An 18156-nucleotide genomic window follows, 5' to 3' on the forward strand; every position below is an offset into this window, starting at 1 on the left:
ATCAGTGTAACACTTTACTATAAAGTTCTATTCATTAAATGAACTGAGAAACCATAATTCACTTGATGTTTCGATGTATAAGACGTCATTGTGCTATAAAAACATCCTGTAAGTTTTAGACCTTTCTTGTTAGTCTAAAAACAGCTCATATTGAAACCAGACTGCTAAAACGACAGGTTGTGCCAGACCATGTCAGTAAGAACTCAGTCCTTTGTTACTTCATTTAACTGTGGATTTTTTAACAAACATGGCACAATTTAATGCAGAATTTTTAAAAAGATTGAAACTGTATGGCAGTGTATGTACAAATCTACCCTATAAAAATCAATGCAGTGGTTTTTAATTAATCTGTAAAAATAATATCCCCTTTTTCAAATGGTCCGACCGCCATTGTTTTGATGCCGGAGCAGGGATGTAAGTTAGACAGGAATATCTCCGATTGAGCGATTGAGGTGTTGTGTTGCTGGATGTAATAATGAACATAGTGGTTGTCATTTACTCCCGACATCTGAGCCGCTGAAGATGCAGTGGATTAAGTTTGTTTGTGAAGGGAATGCGCCACCCGGTCTACATATATCCGTCTATGTTCACGCAAATCATTCATGATCCAGCTTCACTTACAGCAGAAGTGAGTATAAAGGGTTTTTTGTGAATCTCTGCAATCACCTTTCCTAATAAGGTGCTAGTTAGCAAGTTCCGCGGCTAAACGTCACATGTTTTTCAGTTGTGGCAACCACAGTGTCCTTTTTATACCTTAAATTTAAAATGATTTTTTACACTGCACTTGTGCTAATACATTTTAACATCAAGCTGTATAAGTTAATATTAGTTAAATTGTGAGCAAAAATTAGCAATTGAATACTTAAAAATGTCATATGTTTTTAATTGTTAATTCAAGATGCTTAATGAAACTCATTACAAATGAAACTCATGGCAGATTTATTTAAACATAAAATAAGACACGTTAACAGGTTAAAGGGATAGTTCATCCAAAAATTAAAATTCTGTCATTAATTACTCACACTCATGTTGTTCCAAACCCATAAGACTTTCGTTCATCTTCAGAACACAAATTTAGATATTTTTGATAAATTTTTGATATTCTGACCCTGCATAGACAGCAACACAACTGACACATTTAAGGCCCAGAAAGGTAGTAAGGACATTTTTAAAGGAGAAGTTCAATTCCAGAACAACAATTCACAGATAATGTACTCACCCCCTTGTCATCCAAGATGTTCATGTCTTTCTGTCTTCAGTCGTGAAGAAATTATGTTTTTTGAGGAAAACATTTCAGGATTTTTCTCCATATAATGGACTTTATTGGTGCCCTGATTTTGAACTTCCAAAATGTAGTTTAAATGTACAAAACTCAATAGGATGTTGCGCATGTGCGACTGAACGAATCACTCCCTGAGACGACTCATTCTTCCCGAGTCACATTAAAGATTTGTTCAAAATGAAAGAATCGTTCAAGAACGACCCATCACTAATACGTAGCATCATGGACGCGCATCCCAGAGCCTGTGCTACACAAGCTTTTATGCTTAAAAAGTAAACAAATTTTTAAGTAAACAAAATCTTGGCTGGGATTGTTTAGAGTCCTTTGAAGCTGCATTTAAACTACATTTTGGAAGTTCAAATTTGGGGCACCAAAGTCCATTATATGGAGAAAAATCCTGAAATGCTTTTCTCAAAAAACATAATTTCCTTACGACTGAAGACAGAAAGACATGAACATCTTGGATGACAAGGGGGTGCGTACATTATTTGTAAATTGTAGTTCTGGAAGTGAACTTCTCCTTTAAAATAGTCCATGTGACATCAGTGATTTAACCTTAATTTTATAAAGCTACAAGAATACTTTTTGTGCACAAGGAAAACAAAAATAACAATTTTATTCAACAATTTCTTCTCTTCCACATACCACGGTGCATGTGCATGGTGTTGCTGATGCAGGAGCCGACGTTCTGACATTGAGCCCGGGTGCGCTGTGCATCGAAGACTGACACAGAAAAGAAGAAATTGTTGAATAAATCATTACTTTTGTTTTCTTTGTGCACAAAAATGTTTCTAGTAGCTTCATAACATTACGGTTAAACTACTGATTTCACATGGACTATTTTAACAATGTCCTACTACCTTTCTGGGCCTTGAATGTGTCAGTTGTGTTGCTGTCTAGGCAGGGTCAGAAAGCTCTCGAATTTCTTGAAAAATACCTTAATTTGTGTTCTAAAGATGAACGAAGGTCTTACAGATTTGGAACAACATGGGGGTGAGTAATTAATGACAGAATTTTCAATTTCATTAACTATCCAATAAGTAAAACTATAATAAAAATGTAACATACTGCATATATTTAGTAAAGTGCTCCTCTCTAGAGACATTTTTTTAGTTGACTAACGAGTTATGGAGATTGATCGACTTTCCTGAGGTAAATGTTATATAACATATTGTTTGCAAACTGTTTTTACTGATGTTGATTACATAAAACATGATACATTAGAGGAAGCTGTACTGTTTCTATCATTAGAGACTTCTTCCAGAAATTCCAGAGCCCAAACTTTTGAACAGTAGTGTACATGAAACCCAACTCCATTTAGTCTCCTGAGCTTTGAAAGAACAACCTCTGAGAAATAAAATATTCCTCTGGGAGTGTTTAACAATGACAAAACACACACAAACCAGCCATCAGTCTCCTTTAAGGTCTCTATTCTTCTATATCAGCTTAACTTGTGTTTCTTTTCTGTGAACAGAAACGCAGGATGATTTGGAGGCGATTACTAACGATATCAAGAAAATGGCAAACAATGCTCGTAACAAACTGAAAAGTAAGTATCTTTACACGCATACAGGCAAGCTTCATGCTGTTCTCAATAGGTAAAAGAAATAGGCCACAAAAAACAAGGTTTGGCTTTACAAACACGTCTGACCCAGAATAATATGAGCCATTTATCCACCTTTAGAAAAGCAGTGTTTACCCTGTCAGTGTTATTTTAGTTTCAACATGATATTATTGCTTTATTTATTTATTTAGAATATAATTAGATTTTTATACCTTTTGTATTTGTTTTAATTTTATTTAAAGTTTTAGTAACTTCTATGTCTTTTTGTCATCAAGTTAATTTTTATTCATTTATTAACAATAATAATAATAATAAAAAAAAATATATATATATATATATAATTTTTTTTTTTTTAGGCAGGATTAGTTATTTTAGTACATCAGTTAAATAAAATAAGTTTTTTTAAATATTTTATTTTAGTTTTAGTTAAAACTACCCCGTGTGTGTGTGTGTGTGTGTGTGTCCGTACAGCCATTGAAAGGAATCTCGAAACAGAAGAAGTAGAAAGAGTATCGGCCGACGTGAGAATACGCAAATCACAGGTGAGTCAACATCCCGCTCACGTAACACACACACAAATACACACGCTCTATTAACTCTGCCCTTATGTTGCCCCGCCAGCATGCCGTACTTTCCAGGAAGTTTGTTGATGTGATGACCAAATACAATGAAGCTCAGGTGGACTTCAGAGAGAAAAGCAAAGGTCGCATTCAGAGACAATTAGAGATCAGTAAGTGTGGCCCGCACACTCACTCCTCACTAAACAGCAGCGCATGAGACCGCACTTATGAGACAGAGTGCAGCGTACAACACGTTTCTCAAGCTTGTGGTTGAAGCGTGTTAAACTGACATTGTGCTATTCCCCTTTTCTGTCTCTGACTTGCTTTTGTTCTGCTTATTGCTCTAGCTGGTAAAGCCACAACTGACGAGGAGCTGGAGGAGATGCTGGAGGGAGGAAACGCAGCCGTTTTCACAGCGGGGGTAATACATGCGTGCATGTGTGTGGCAGAGCTGGACTCAAGACCAACAATTCAGACCCCTTTCCCTTCCTTATAACATGCTCCCATAGGCAGTGCATGAGATCCATAGTCTAAAGGAATACTCTCTGAAAACAGGTAGAAAGCTGTCAATGTGGCGGTAGCTTGGCGGTATACTTTTGAAGTATAAATATGTATCTTTAAAGTACTAATATGGACTGTTAATGGTAAATAATGTAAAAAAAAATCAGATGTACCCTTTAGTTTTTGTACCTCCCCAGTGACAGCTTTGTACCCTTTTTTCTCTCAGAGTTATTGGTTCTCAACCATGAAGCCCCAAGATGGCTTAAAATGGTTTGAAATAAGCAAAAACAACTACAAATCAGCATGTTTCTTATTTTCTCTGTCAGCAACTGTTTGTTTGTTTTAAAGAACCAGGGTCCCAAGGTCTTGGAAAGCGTAGCTATATTATGTAGCTCAATTTTGAAGGAGTGATAGAAATGAAAAAATAAGTAAATTAATGGAATATTAAAACAGAACCTTGAAATTAAAAAAAAAAATATTATTAAAATTAAATAAATATTCATTTTTTTTAATTATGTAAAAAATTTCCAGTAAATCCCAAATGACTGAAAAGTCGCTGAAATGTATTGTTTACAAGAATGTCTGAATAACATTTAGCTTTTACATTTTTTTAGAATCCTGAAATTGTTATTGTTTTAATTTTAATAGTATTTAGAATTACAGTTAAAATGAAAAGAATCTTAAAACAGACTCTTAAGAATCAGACTCTCAGAATTTTTTTTAAATAACAAATATGCATTTTTTAAATTATGCCAAGATTTAAAATATTTTATTGGGTAGAAACTGTAAGTAAAAAATGTCCAGTAAATTACAAATGACTGAAAAGTCACTGAAATTTATTGGGAAGCATGAACATTCAGCTTTTAAATTTTTTTGCAATCCAAAAATGTTATTGTTTTAATTTTCATAATATTTATAATTAAATAAAAAAAAAAAATAATAGAACCTTAAAACAGAATCTTTTTTTTTTTTTTTTTTTTTTTTTTTTAAACAAATATATATTTTAAAAATTATGCCAACACTTAAAATATTTTATTAGGTAGAAACTGTGAGTAAAAATTTCCAGTAAATCACAAATGACTGAAAAGTCACTGAAATCTGTTTTTTACAAGAATGGGATGCCTGAATAACATTCAGCTTTTACATTTCTGCAATCCTGAAATGTTATTGTTTTAATTTTAATAATATTATAATTAAAGTTAAAAAATTAATAGAATCTTAAAACAGAATCTTTTTTTTAAAATAACAAATATATTTATTTTTAAATTATGTTAAGACAAAATATTTTATTAGGTATAAACTGTGAGTAAAAAATACCCAGTAAATCACAAATGACTGAAAAGTCACTGAAATGTATTGTTTACAAGAACGGGATGCTTGAATAACATTCAGCTTTTAACATTTCTGGAATCCTGAAATTTTGTTGTTTTAATTTTAATAATATTTATAATTAAATAAAAAATTAATAGAACCTTAAAATAGAATCTTAGAATCCTAAAGCAGAATCATTTTTTTAAAATAACAAATATATTTGTTTTTTTTTTAGTAATGCCAAGATTTAAAAAAAGGTTATTGGGTAGAAACTGTGAGTAAAAAATGTCCAGTGAATCACAAATGACTGAAAAGTTGGTGAAATGTATTGTTAACAAGAATGGGATGCCTGAATAACATTCAGCTTTTTAAACTTCTGGAATCCTGAAATTTTATTGTTTTAATTTTTATAATATTATAATTAAAGTTAAAAAATTAATAGAATATTTAAACAGAATCTTAGAATCTTTAAACAGAATCATATTTTAAATAAGAAATACATTTATTTTTAAATGATGCCAAGATTTTAAATATTTTTGGGTAGAAACTGTAAGTAAAAAATATCCAGTAAATCACAAATGGCTGAAAAGTCACTAAAATTTATTGTTTACAAGAATGGGAATGCGTGAATAACATTCAGCTTTTAAAATGTCTGGAATCCTGAAATTGTATTGTTTTAATTTTAATAGCATTTGTAATTAAATTGAAGTTAGAACTAAAAATGTAATTTAATTATAATTATTTTCAAAACCTTGACCCTACAGATTTAAAATGGCACAAAATAAGATTTTGTTCACATTTCCCATTTCTAATGCAACATATAAGCTGAACATATATTGACTGGCTGGCATATGAATCAGCACAGCAAGCAATATTTTGTATTAAATGTAACATTTGAGTGATTCATTGTTTCCTGTAATTGTGGTTGTTGTGTAAACACACTCCTATCTCATAGCATGAATGATACTTGAAAGCAGCCTCTGTGGCGACTTCACAGCAGTAGAGAAGCAGCCCACCTACACTCTTTATAATGCAAATGTAATGCAAATAACATGTTATTTTTCATATGAGGTCAAATATAATGCAAATAGTTACTTTTTATTAGAAATAACAATGTAATGATGTAACGTGTTGCTTTTAACCTCTTTTTCCTCTGAGGGATTTGTTATAACATGGCTAGTGGTAATTTGAATGAGACGTTTGTCTTAAACCATACTCAGACTCAAATAATAAGACTCAGGCCACATTAATGTCTCAAAACCACAAGATCCAGACTCTATCTCTAGAGTACTAGATCCTCTGATCTCCCCACACTTTTGAAATCTCTGTTGAATATGAGTATTTCATTCTACACCCTGATAAATCTGTTGTTTGTGTCGTAGATTGTGGATTCGGGGATCTCCAAACAAGCGCTGAGTGAGATTGAAGCACGTCACAAAGACATTGTGCGTCTGGAGAGCAGCATAAAGGAACTGCACGACATGTTTGTGGACATCGCCATGCTGGTGGAGAGCCAGGTACACTCCTCCCTTGTTTGTCTATCATTTTCTCCATCCTTTCATTCTGTCAGTGTTTTCTGACTTCCCCCTCATTGTCATGCATTTCCTTCTGTTTCTTTCTTTCTGCCTCTCTCTCTGTTGTCTGTAGCATCCTTGTCTCTCTTCCTCTTTGTTCAAACTCATTCTGTTGGTTGCTAAGCTGTATACAGCTGGTTGGACTGACTTCCCATCAGCCCCTTCTCTCACATGTGAGTGCTCTCTAACTGTCCTCTTTGTTCACATGACCTTTTTATTTCCCTTACTGACTGTTTTTTTTCATTCATTTACATGTGGTCACAAACTTTATACACCCAGTACACCTACACCTTGTTTAGAAGAAATTAGGGCTGTCAAAACGATTAATCATGATTTATCGCATCCAAAATAATGATTTTTATTACATATAAATATATATTACATATATTTCTTAAATATACACATGTATGTGTGTGTACTTATATTTATATTTATATAAATATATACATATAAATGTACACACACATATTGCGTAAACACACGTTAATCACGATTAATCAATTTGATTGCCCTAGAGGTAGTAAGTCACTTGCTCTTTTCCAAAAACCTAGTGACCTGCCCATATAGATGACATTTTAAACTAGATGAGTAAAGTTTGAGAACAAACTTTAAAGTGTCTTGAGAAAGCCTAGCCTGAAAGTTTGAAGCAGCTGTAAAAGTATGAAATCAGCTGGCGTGATTTAACACATTGCTTACATGATTTAACATGTTGTTAACGTGTTTTGACATGATTAGCTTGTTACTAGCTTGTTGTTAACATGTTTCTAGCATGATTAGCATATTACTATCATGTTGTTAATAGTGTTGCTTTCGTCAATGAAAATTATGACTAAATATCGTCGTCAGCGAACCTTTATCACGTGACGAAAACGAGACGAGACGCAACGTAAATGCTGGTCGTGTGACGATGACTATAATTAAATGTATAATGCGATATTGTTGACGAATAAAAACGAGACTAAATGTGGTTTACAAAATAAAAACTATGCTAAAATGTCTCTTCATTTTCGTTGACCAAAACAAGACGAAACGAAATGTTATAACGTTATTTCGTTTTGTTTAGTCGCGTTATTATTATTATTTCGCAGTATTTCTGAAGTGGGCTGCATCAGGTCGCACTGCGCAGACGCAGGCAACGTCACTTCCTCAAGCCCCACTCGCGGACCGGGGGAATTATAGGCCTGAAATTACAATTATTAGGACTATTAGACAGTTATATACCGTTATCAGCACGTTTAAGTAAATAGAGAATATGCGCCGTATTGCAGCCTTAGAAAACAGTTATATTTTACTTTCACTTTCTATATAGTGAATTGTAAAGTTAAAACTGAAGTTAAGACGTTCACCCGCATAACTATTGCGCAAAGTTTGATACCCAGTGGCTCGCCTTCATGGTTTAAAACAGAAGTACTTCCACTATTGTGACGTAACCACAAACCCCCATGCGTATGCATCTTAAACGCAGGGAGAGGTGAAAGAGGAACCAACTCGGTATGCCGCTTTGTCTGAAACACGTCTTTATGTTTGTGCGTGCTTCGGGTGTATGTGAAAACAGCGTGCAAGTAATGAATCGAGTTCTGTTTCGTTTCTTCTTCTTGTGGTTTTAAATAGCTTGAACGTGTAAATTGGAAAATTAATCTGCGAAATCACATGCCGAACGGTGGGGTTTTGACCTGGTCCGTACATATCACGGATCGACTGCGATCCGTTTAAGCCCTAATTGGCTATATGACAGATCAGAGCCAATGCTTCAGGGAAATTACTTTGCCGGTCCAATGGCAGACTCAAGGGTTTTGTGTTCACCGTTTCACTCACACCAATCACATGTGCATATTTGTATCTTGACTATACTACTAGGTACTTATACTATATTGACTGGGTTAAATAGAATTGCATTACTGAAAAGAGACTAAAATACAATTTTCATTGACTAAAACTAGACTAAATGTCATCAGTTTTTGTCGACTAAAACTAGACGAAAATAGTCATGGATAATTATGACTGAAATAAGACTAAAATGCTCAGACTTTTAGTTGACTAAAACTTGACTAGACTAAAAAGAGTATGAACGTGACTAAAACTAATAAAAACTAAAATGACAGCTTCATATAAAGACTAGACTAAACTAAAATTAAAACAGGCTGCCAAAAACAACACTAGTTGTTAACATGATTGGCATGTTGTTAGCATGATTAGCATGTTACTAGCATGTTGCTAGCATGATTAGCACGTTACTAACATGTTGTTAGCATGTTTTTATTATGATTAGCATGTAACTAGCATGTTGCTAGCATGATTAGCACGTTACTAACATGTTGTTAGCATGTTTTTAGTATGATTAGCATGTAACTAGCATGTTGCTAGCATGTTTCTAACATGATTAGCATGTTACTAGCATGTTGCTAGCACGATTAGCATGTTACTAGCATGTCGTTAGCACATTCTAACATGATTAGCATGTTGCTAGCATGATTAGCAAGTTACTAGCATGTTGCTATCATGATTGGCTTGTTAGTAGCATGTTGTTAGCATGTTTCTAGTATTATTAGCATGTAACTAGCATGTTGCTAGCATGTTTCTAACATGATTAGCATGTTACTAGCATGTTTCTAGCACGGTTAGCATGTTACTAGCATGTCGTTAGCACATTCTAACATGATTAGCAAGTTACTAGCATGTTGCTATCATGATTGGCTTGTTAGTAGCATGTTGTTAGCATGTTTCTAGTATGATTAGCATGTAACTAGCATGTTTGCTAGCATGCTTCTAACATGATTAGCATGTTACTAGCATGTTGCTAGCACGATTAGCATGTTACTAGCATGTCATTAGCACATTCTAACATGATTAGCATGTTGTTAGCATGATTAGCAAGTTACTAGCATGTTGCTATCATGATTGGCTTGTTAGTAGCATGTTGTTAGCATGTTTCTAGTATAATTAGCATGTAACTAGCTTGTTGCTAGCATGTTTTTTAACATGATTAGCATTTTGCTAGCACAATTAGCATGTTACTAACATGTAGTTAGCACATTCTAACATGATTAGTATGTTGCTAGCATGATTAGCAAGTTACTAGCATGTCATTAGCACATTCTAACATGATTAGCATTTTGCTAGCATGATTAGCAAGTTACTAGCATGTTGCTATCATGATTGGCTTGTTAGTAGCATGTTGTTAGCATGTTTTTAGTATGATCAGCATGTAACTAGCATGTTGTTAGCATGATTACCAAGTTACTAACATGTTGTTAGCATGATTAGCATGTTGTTAGCATGTTTCTAACATGATTAGCATGTTACTAGCATGTTGCTAGCACGATTAGCATGTTACTAGCATGTCGTTAGCACATTCTAACATGATTAGCATGTTGCTAGCATGATTAGCAAGTTACTAGCATGTTGCTGTCATGATTGCTAGCATGTTGTTAGCATGATGAGCATGTTACTAGCATGTTGTTAGCACATTCTAACATGATTAGCATGTTGCTAGCATGATTAGCAAGTTACTAGCATGTTGCTGTCATGATTGCTAGCATGTTGTTAGCATGATGAGCATGTTACTAGCATGTTGTTAGCACATTCTAACATGATTAGCATGTTGTTAGCATGATTAGCAAGTTACTAGCATGTTACTGTCATGATTGCTAGCATGTTGTTAGCATGATGAACATGTTACTAGCATGTTGTTAGCACATTCTAACATGATTAGCATGTTGCTAACATGATTAGCAAGTTACTAGCATGTTGCTGTCATGATTGCTAGCATGTTGTTAGCATGATGAGCATGTTACTAGCATGTTGTTAGCACATTCTAAGATGATTAGCATGTTGCTAGCACGATTAGCGTGTTACTAGTATGTTGTTAGCACATTCTAACATGATTAGCAAGTTACTAGCATGTTGCTATCATGATTGGCTTGTTAGTAGCATATTCTTAGCATTTGTTTCTAGTATGATTAGCATGTAACTAGCATGTTGCTAGCATGATTACCAAGTTACTAACATGTTGTTAGCATGCTTAGCATGTTACTAGCACGTTGCTAGCATTTTTCTATTTTTCTATTTGGCTTTCTCAAGCCAACTTAAGTAAAATTTAGCTTTTTTATAAGATATCTGAATTTGATTTAAAAAACAAAAACAGTAGAAACAGAAGTATTGTGAAATATTATTACAATTTAAAATTACTTAAATTTAAATAAACAGCTTTACTAATATATTGATATACTAATATATAATATAATAGTACAATGTCAGTTTGACATATATAGAATGTAATTTATTAATTTTATGCAAAGCTGAATTTTCAGTCTTCAGTGTCACATGATCATTCAGAAATCATTCTAATATGCTGATTTGCTGCTCAAAACACATTTATTAGTGTTGAAAACAGTTCATGATTCATTCATGAATATAACGTTCAAAATAACAGCACTCATTTAACGCATAAATTGTTTGTAAATCTCTTTTGATCAATTTAATGCATTATTATAAACAAAAAAAAGTGGTGTATATTTTGTGTATGAGCGGCATTTAACTGTTGAGTTGCTGCCCATCAGGTGTGTTTCAGATCAATCGCTTATTATTTCCATTTCAGTTTGGTTTCTGTCTATGTAGACTGTAGGCAGTGAGGCAGTTCACTAGGTTTTGGAGCAGTGCTAATTCAGCACAATCTATAAAAAGCTCTGATAAATTATTGACCAATCAACCATTATTTTGTTTATTAATTGCTTGCTATGGAGAAAAACTGAAAGGTAAGCTTTTGGTATTTCATTTTATTCAAGTCCCTGTTCTACAGAGCGTGAACATTAAACAAGGCAGACCGGGGCTAGTTCTCACACCTTTTACTTCAGTGAATCAGGGTGGGTTTGGTTTTAAAACCATATCTCTACGTAGCCAAAGTACTGACTAGACAGAAATATTGAACATGTTTACCATTATTGTTCTTCAAGTCCAATTTTAGAATAACTTCCCTGTGTGACAACTAGCCCCGGCCTCCCCATCTGTGTGTGTGCATGGGGCACACAGTTGAGGTCTAAAGTTTACATACACCTTGCAGAATTATTTTAGCAAAATAAGAGGGATCATACAAAATGCATGTTATTTTTTTTATTTAGTACTGACCTGAATAAGATGTTTCACATAAAAGACAATTACATAAAGTCCACAAGAGAAAATAATAGTTGAATTTATAAAATAACCCTGTTCAAAAGTTTACAAACACTTGAATCTTAATACTGTTGTTCCCTGAATGATCCATAGCTGTGTTTTTGTTTAGTGATAGTTGTTCGTGAGTCCCTTGTTCGTCCTGAACAGTTAAACTGGAAGCTGTTCTTCAGAAAAATCCTTCAGCTTTCACAAAGTCTTTTTTTTTTCAGCATTTTTGTGTATTTGAACCCTTTCCAACAATGACTGTATGATTTTGAGATCCATCTTTTCACACTAAGGACAACTGAGGGACTCATATGCAACTATTACAGAAGGTTCAAACCAGTGGCGGCTACTGGTCTGTCAAATAGGGGAAGCTCATTTTCGGCCTACATCATAAAATTGTCTATTTATTTATTCACAAGAATGTGCCTTATTGTCATAAGTAAGTCAATGCAAATTTTACAATGCAAACAATCGTAAAAAAAAAGCTTTAGTTTTATTATGCAAAATATGATGTATTTTTTCTTTTAGTCAGATGCTACTATATAGTATAAATATTTTGCAATTTAAATAAGGTTATTATGGAGATTTATTTATTTATTTATAAAGTATTTTAATAGAAATATAAGGTTTCATTATGTTATGTTAAAATTTTTCAAGATTACTATATATATATATATATATATATATATATATATATATATATTTAATTTATAGTCATCCTCCATGTTAATATTTAATGTAGTAATCTATATATATATATTGATTACTACATTAAATATTAACATGAATGAATGAATGAATGAACGATCTAAAAAAAATATTAAACTCTGTAAAAGTGAAACAAGGAATGTGGTGTATAATTGTGTGAAATGTATGATGAAAATCAAGCAATTTCGCCAAGCAAATATAAAGAAATAGGTTGCAGCAGTTTTTATTTCGACTGAACTTGAGAAATCCGCGATGGGACTGAGCGCGAATAGCTTCAGCGATTCCTTATAGTACAAAATCGCTGTCAGTCAAAAGGAGATGCAATCTTTCGACAGACCCTCCAATCATCACGCAGAAGCTCGGAGTCCAGGCCAGCCCACTCCTCATTTGCTCCTCATTCACCCCCAGAGACGCTGAGCGTCCGTGGGCGGGACATAATCGCAGCGTTTATCCAATGACCGTCTAGTTTCAAAGCACTGAAAAAAAACGTTCAAAGCAGCCGCATTGAAGTCAATGGACGCTGGGCTTCAACGGGGAAATGCACTGTGACGCTACGGGAATGTATGAGAAGAAAATCAAGTCAGACGACCTGCTATATCTAACTGATTCTGAACGAACTCGTCTTTGAGATGAACGTTTTCTAACGCATTTTTAGTCAATAAAATGTTAATACAATAGTACATAATTTGACCATTAATTTTGTGACATTATAGGGGAAGCTGAGCTTCCCTTGCAGTCTTAAAGAAATCGCCACTGGTTCAAACACTCACTGATGCTTCAGAAGGAAAACGATGCACATTAAGAGCTGGGGGGTGAAAACTTTTGAACAGAATGGAGATGTGTACATTTTTCTTCTTTTGCCTAAATAGCATTTCTTTTTCATTTAGCACTGCCTTTCAGAAGCTACAGAAGATACATACATGTCTCCCAGAAGACGAACTAAGTTAAATTTACCCTGATCTTCAAATTCGAAAAGTTTTCACCCCCCGGCAAGTTTTCACCCTTAATGCATGGTTTTTCCTTCTGGAGCATCAGTGAGCGTTTGAATCTTTTGTAATAGTTGCATATAAGTCCCTCAGTGTGAAAAGATGGATCTCAAAATCATACAGTCATTGTTGGAAAGGGTTCAAATACACAAAAGTGCTAAAAAACCAAAGAATTTGTGGGACCAGAAGGATTTTTATGAAAAACAGCAGGCAGTTTAACTGTTCAGGATAAAAAAGGGATGAACAACTCACTAAACAAAAAAAAACCAGCTGTGGATCATTCAGGTAACAACACAGTATTAGGAATCAAGTGTATGTAAACTTTTGAACAGGGTCTTTTTTATAAATTCAACTATTATTTTCTCATGTGGACTATATGTAAACATCCTTTATGTGAAAAATCTTATTCAGGTCAGTACTAATTAAAAAAAATAACATGTATTTTGTATGATCCCTCTTATTTTGGTCAAATAATTAACATTTTGCAGATTCTGCTAGGTGTATGTAAATTTTTGACCTCAACTGTATTTTTGTTTAGAGATAAAGACACTCTGTATGTGTTTTAATTGTTTTTCTTTTTTTCATGTTTCAGGGCAACATGGTTGATAACATCGAGGTGAATGTAGGTAAAGCAGTCGATCACGTTGAAGCAGCAAAGGTTGAAACCAAGAAGGCAGTCAGGTATCAGAGTAAAGCCCGGAAGGTACGAACCTCACTTTAACAGTCCATGTGCTGTTCTTCTGCTGTTTCTTTTCTTTTTTTTTGCCCCCCACCCCTCTCTCTTTCTCTCTCTGTTTTCTTTCTCTTTGTTTTTCCTTCTTTCCTCTTCACCCAAAATCCACTGTAGGGTGGTATGATTGACAGGATTGAAAGCAACATGGACCAGTCAGTGGGTTTTGTCGAGCGGGCGGTTGCTGACACTAAAAAAGCCGCTAAATTTCAGCAGGAGGCTCGACGTGTGAGTTCATGATCAATATCAGGCCCCGCCCTTTCAATCCCACCCTGCCTCTCCTTACCGTGTCCAAACCTGCTGACGTCATACAGTCACATGCACACACACAAACAAACCCAGTGATTATTACTAATCCTGATACGCCCTGAAACTTCCTATTATGGGATTTCAGTGTATCTCGGGTAATGAAAAAACAATGTTAAGCCACATGTGTTCACTTTTCATGACATAATAATAGCAGCAAAATGTTTGACACATTACACTCACACAGCTGAGAAAGACACATTTTAACAGACTTGGTGTTAAAATGTGAGGAAAAACTACCATTTTGGTGCAAGTGAGAGCTTACATTGGTTGATCTGTCACCACCATTCATAAAGCAAGGGGTTTGTAACAATTTTGGTCTTTTTCCAACTTTTATTTATACAGATAAAATCATAGAAACAGTGTATGTACATATGTATAAACATATAAGAACTTGCTTCACCTCTGAAACTACTTCTCTTTATAGTTATTGTTCAGGTATAACAAGATTTTCATATTAAAATTAAAGGAACACTCCACCCAAAAACGGAAACTGTCATTATTTACTCATCCTGATGTCATTACAAACCTGTATTACTTCTTTTCTTTTATGGAACACAGTGTAATATATTGTGAAGAATGTTGGGAAACGAACAGCACTGGATCTATTGACTTTCATTGTATGGGCAAAATGACAAATCTTAAATTCGCAAATATCTTTTTTAAGAAGAAATAAAGTCATACAGGAAGTAAATGATGACTTTTATTCTGGGGTGAATTGTGTACATTTTTAGATTTAGATTTTTATATTAAATTCTTAAAAGTAATAAAAATATTCAAAAGTAACAGAATTAGTCAAAACTGCAGCAAGTAATGATTACAGTGAAGACTTATTGTACATGGAATAAATTGACTAAGGCAGTGCAAATTAGTGAGACTGAATATGTGTAGTAAACTGTGTATCAGAGAGACAAATTCTGAGATTCCAAAAGGTTCATCCGGAAATATGTTAAGAAATAATCTGGGATGCAAAAGATGAAAATGATAAGCATGCCATGGTGAAGAACAAGCTTTCTTTCTCCTTTCTTTCTTTCTTTCTTTTTCTTTCTTTCTTTCTTCCTTTCTTTTTTGTGGCTCTTTTTGACTGTAAATGTTTACCATAAAATAGTTTTTTTTTTAAATATTCAACACTCTCAGAAAAAAAAATGGTATGAAAACTGTCACTGGGGTGGTACTTTTGTACCTTATTTACCCCTAAAGATACTTAACCCTTTAACTGTCACCGTCCGCTCTGTGGGACGCCTAAGTTTACTTCAACATATTACGAATAAATCCTAATCTAATCATGACAAACATTGTTGGGAAGGTCTAAGACTCCTAAATAGATATTTTACCACTCTTTTGTGTTACAAATTATGTAGGAAAAGTAATAGATTAATTTATGACAAGAGTGCACCTCAAAAATCTACATCATAATAGGAGTTCTGATCTTTGTCACAAAAAGACTTTCTTCGTTGCCTTTTTCCCTTTCACGCAATAGAAATCTTAAGAGAACTGAAAAAATTAACTTAAAATCTAAAAATTCATCCTTTGAAAACCATTTTAAAATCAGACATTGCATTACCATGGAAATTATCCATCAAAGTCATATCACAAAATGTTTTCGTTCATGAATTATAAAAATGTAACTTTGGATAGTGCATTTTCATGTCTATGTTCAAGATAGGGAGTGACAGTTAAAGGGTTAAAAGTAGCTTAATGTACATATTAGTAGGGCTGCGCAATTAATCTAATTTCTGGTCATGATTATAATTACAGATGCCACAATTACCTAATTGTTTAAAGGCGTAATTACAACAACAACAACAACAAAAAATTCCACTTACATTACTGTGCGTGCTTAAGATGTCTGTTTTTTTTTTTTTTTTTTTTTTTCTACAGGTTATCGTAAGGAATTTTTCCATTGTTTTAATTTTAGTTTTGTATAACATTATGTCATGCATTCTTTTACTTATTTTATTTAAAGAAGAAATCAAAATCAATGTATAGTTTGAGGCTTAATGAAGAAAAGCAAGAAAAGCAATACAAGTTTTTCAGAAGGAGTGTTTTCAGCTTATTTTCATATAAAAATGTGGCATGCAGTTGCTTCAGACAATATTATAATGCTGTTCAAAACATCATTCAGTGTATATTGTGATAATCATAATATACACTGAATGATGTTTTGAACAGCATTATTTGTAGCAAATAAATGCAGGCTCATCAAGCCTGCATTTATTTGCTACAAAGTACAGCAAAAATTTGAAATATGTTTACTAATTAAAATAACTGTTTTCTATTTGAATATATTTTAAAATGTAATTCATTCCTATGATCAAAGCTAAATGTGCAGCATCATTACTCCAGTCTTCAGTGTCACATGATCCTTTAGAAATCATTCTAATATGCTGATTTGCTGCTCAAGAAACATTTTTATTATTATTGTCAATATTTAAAACTGTTGAGTACAGGATTCTTTGATGAATAGAAAGATCCAAAGATCAGCTTTTGTAACATTATACACTATACCATACAAAAGCTTAAATATAATTTTTTATAACTTTATCAATACTTTTATTTAACAAGAATGCTTTAAATTGGTGATAAAGGCATTTATAATGTTACAAAAGATTTCTATTTCAGATAAATGCTGTTCTTCTGAACTTTCTATTCATCAGAGAAACTTGAAAAAATTCTACTCAGCTGTTTTCAACATAATAATAAATGTTTTTGAGCAGCAAATCAGAATATTAGAATGATTTCTGAAGGATCATGTGACTGGAGTAATGATGCTAAAAATTCAGCTTTGAAATCACAGGAATAAATTACATTTTAAAATATATTCATAGAAAACAGTTATTTTAAATAGTAAAAATATTTAAAAATGTTACTGTTTTTGCTGTACTTTAAATCAAATAAACACAGGCCTGGTGAGCAGAAGAGACTTCTTTAAAAAACATTAAAAATCGTACTGTTCAAAAACTTTTGACTGGTAGTGTAAGTACCTCAAATGTACAAAATTATAAGTAAACGGTATAATTGTAGCTGTAAAAAAAGCCTCAGTGACAGCTTTTGTACCTTTTTTCTAAAAGACAGATTTTCCATCAAAGATCATGTATTTGGGCCATGGATGTTGTTTATATCTGAGTGAGATATTTACTTGCTACTCAAATGTTAAAGCAGATGCTAACAGTTGTTTTTATATGTCTGTTTCTTCACAGAAAACAATTATTATAGTATCTGTGGTTTTGGTGATTTTGGCAATTATTGCTTTGATAGTGGGTTTATCTGTAGGTCTGAATCGCTGAGAAGTCTATGGTGAGTAAATTTCAGAGGAACGTGTGTAAGGTTTGGGAACTGAGAATGGTGTGGGTGTTTGATATGATGCAGATATGGAGCTGGTGTCTGGGTTTTCTCAAGTCTTCCTAATGGATGTAAATAAGCATGCTTTGTTGGCGCTTTGGGATCTCCTGTGCATCCTTTGGCATGGTTGTGAAGTTC

At 33.5% G+C, this 18156-nt stretch overlaps 1 protein-coding gene across 4 annotated transcripts in view; it reads left to right on the plus strand.

Annotated features, from left to right (window-relative positions):
- Nucleotides 1–18156, plus strand: part of stx3b (syntaxin 3b) — a 38814-nt gene that overhangs the window by 12391 nt on the left and 8267 nt on the right. The window contains exons 4-10 of one of the 4 annotated variants that reach the window (XM_051127642.1): nt 2757–2831; nt 3318–3388; nt 3468–3576; nt 3754–3827; nt 6601–6735; nt 14233–14343; nt 17877–17973. In XM_051127642.1, the coding sequence (XP_050983599.1) occupies nt 2757–2831; nt 3318–3388; nt 3468–3576; nt 3754–3827; nt 6601–6735; nt 14233–14343; nt 17877–17963 (662 nt within the window). In that variant the 3' untranslated portion in view covers nt 17964–17973. Of the gene's footprint in view, nt 1–2756; nt 2832–3317; nt 3389–3467; nt 3577–3753; nt 3828–6600; nt 6736–14232; nt 14344–14487; nt 17974–18156 lie in introns of all 4 variants that reach the window. The other 3 variants (XR_007829062.1, XM_051127644.1, XM_051127643.1) reach the window with 3 other exon arrangements.

The sequence above is a fragment of the Labeo rohita genome, chromosome 14, assembly GCF_022985175.1.
Source record: "Labeo rohita strain BAU-BD-2019 chromosome 14, IGBB_LRoh.1.0, whole genome shotgun sequence".
NCBI lineage: Eukaryota > Metazoa > Chordata > Actinopteri > Cypriniformes > Cyprinidae > Labeo > Labeo rohita.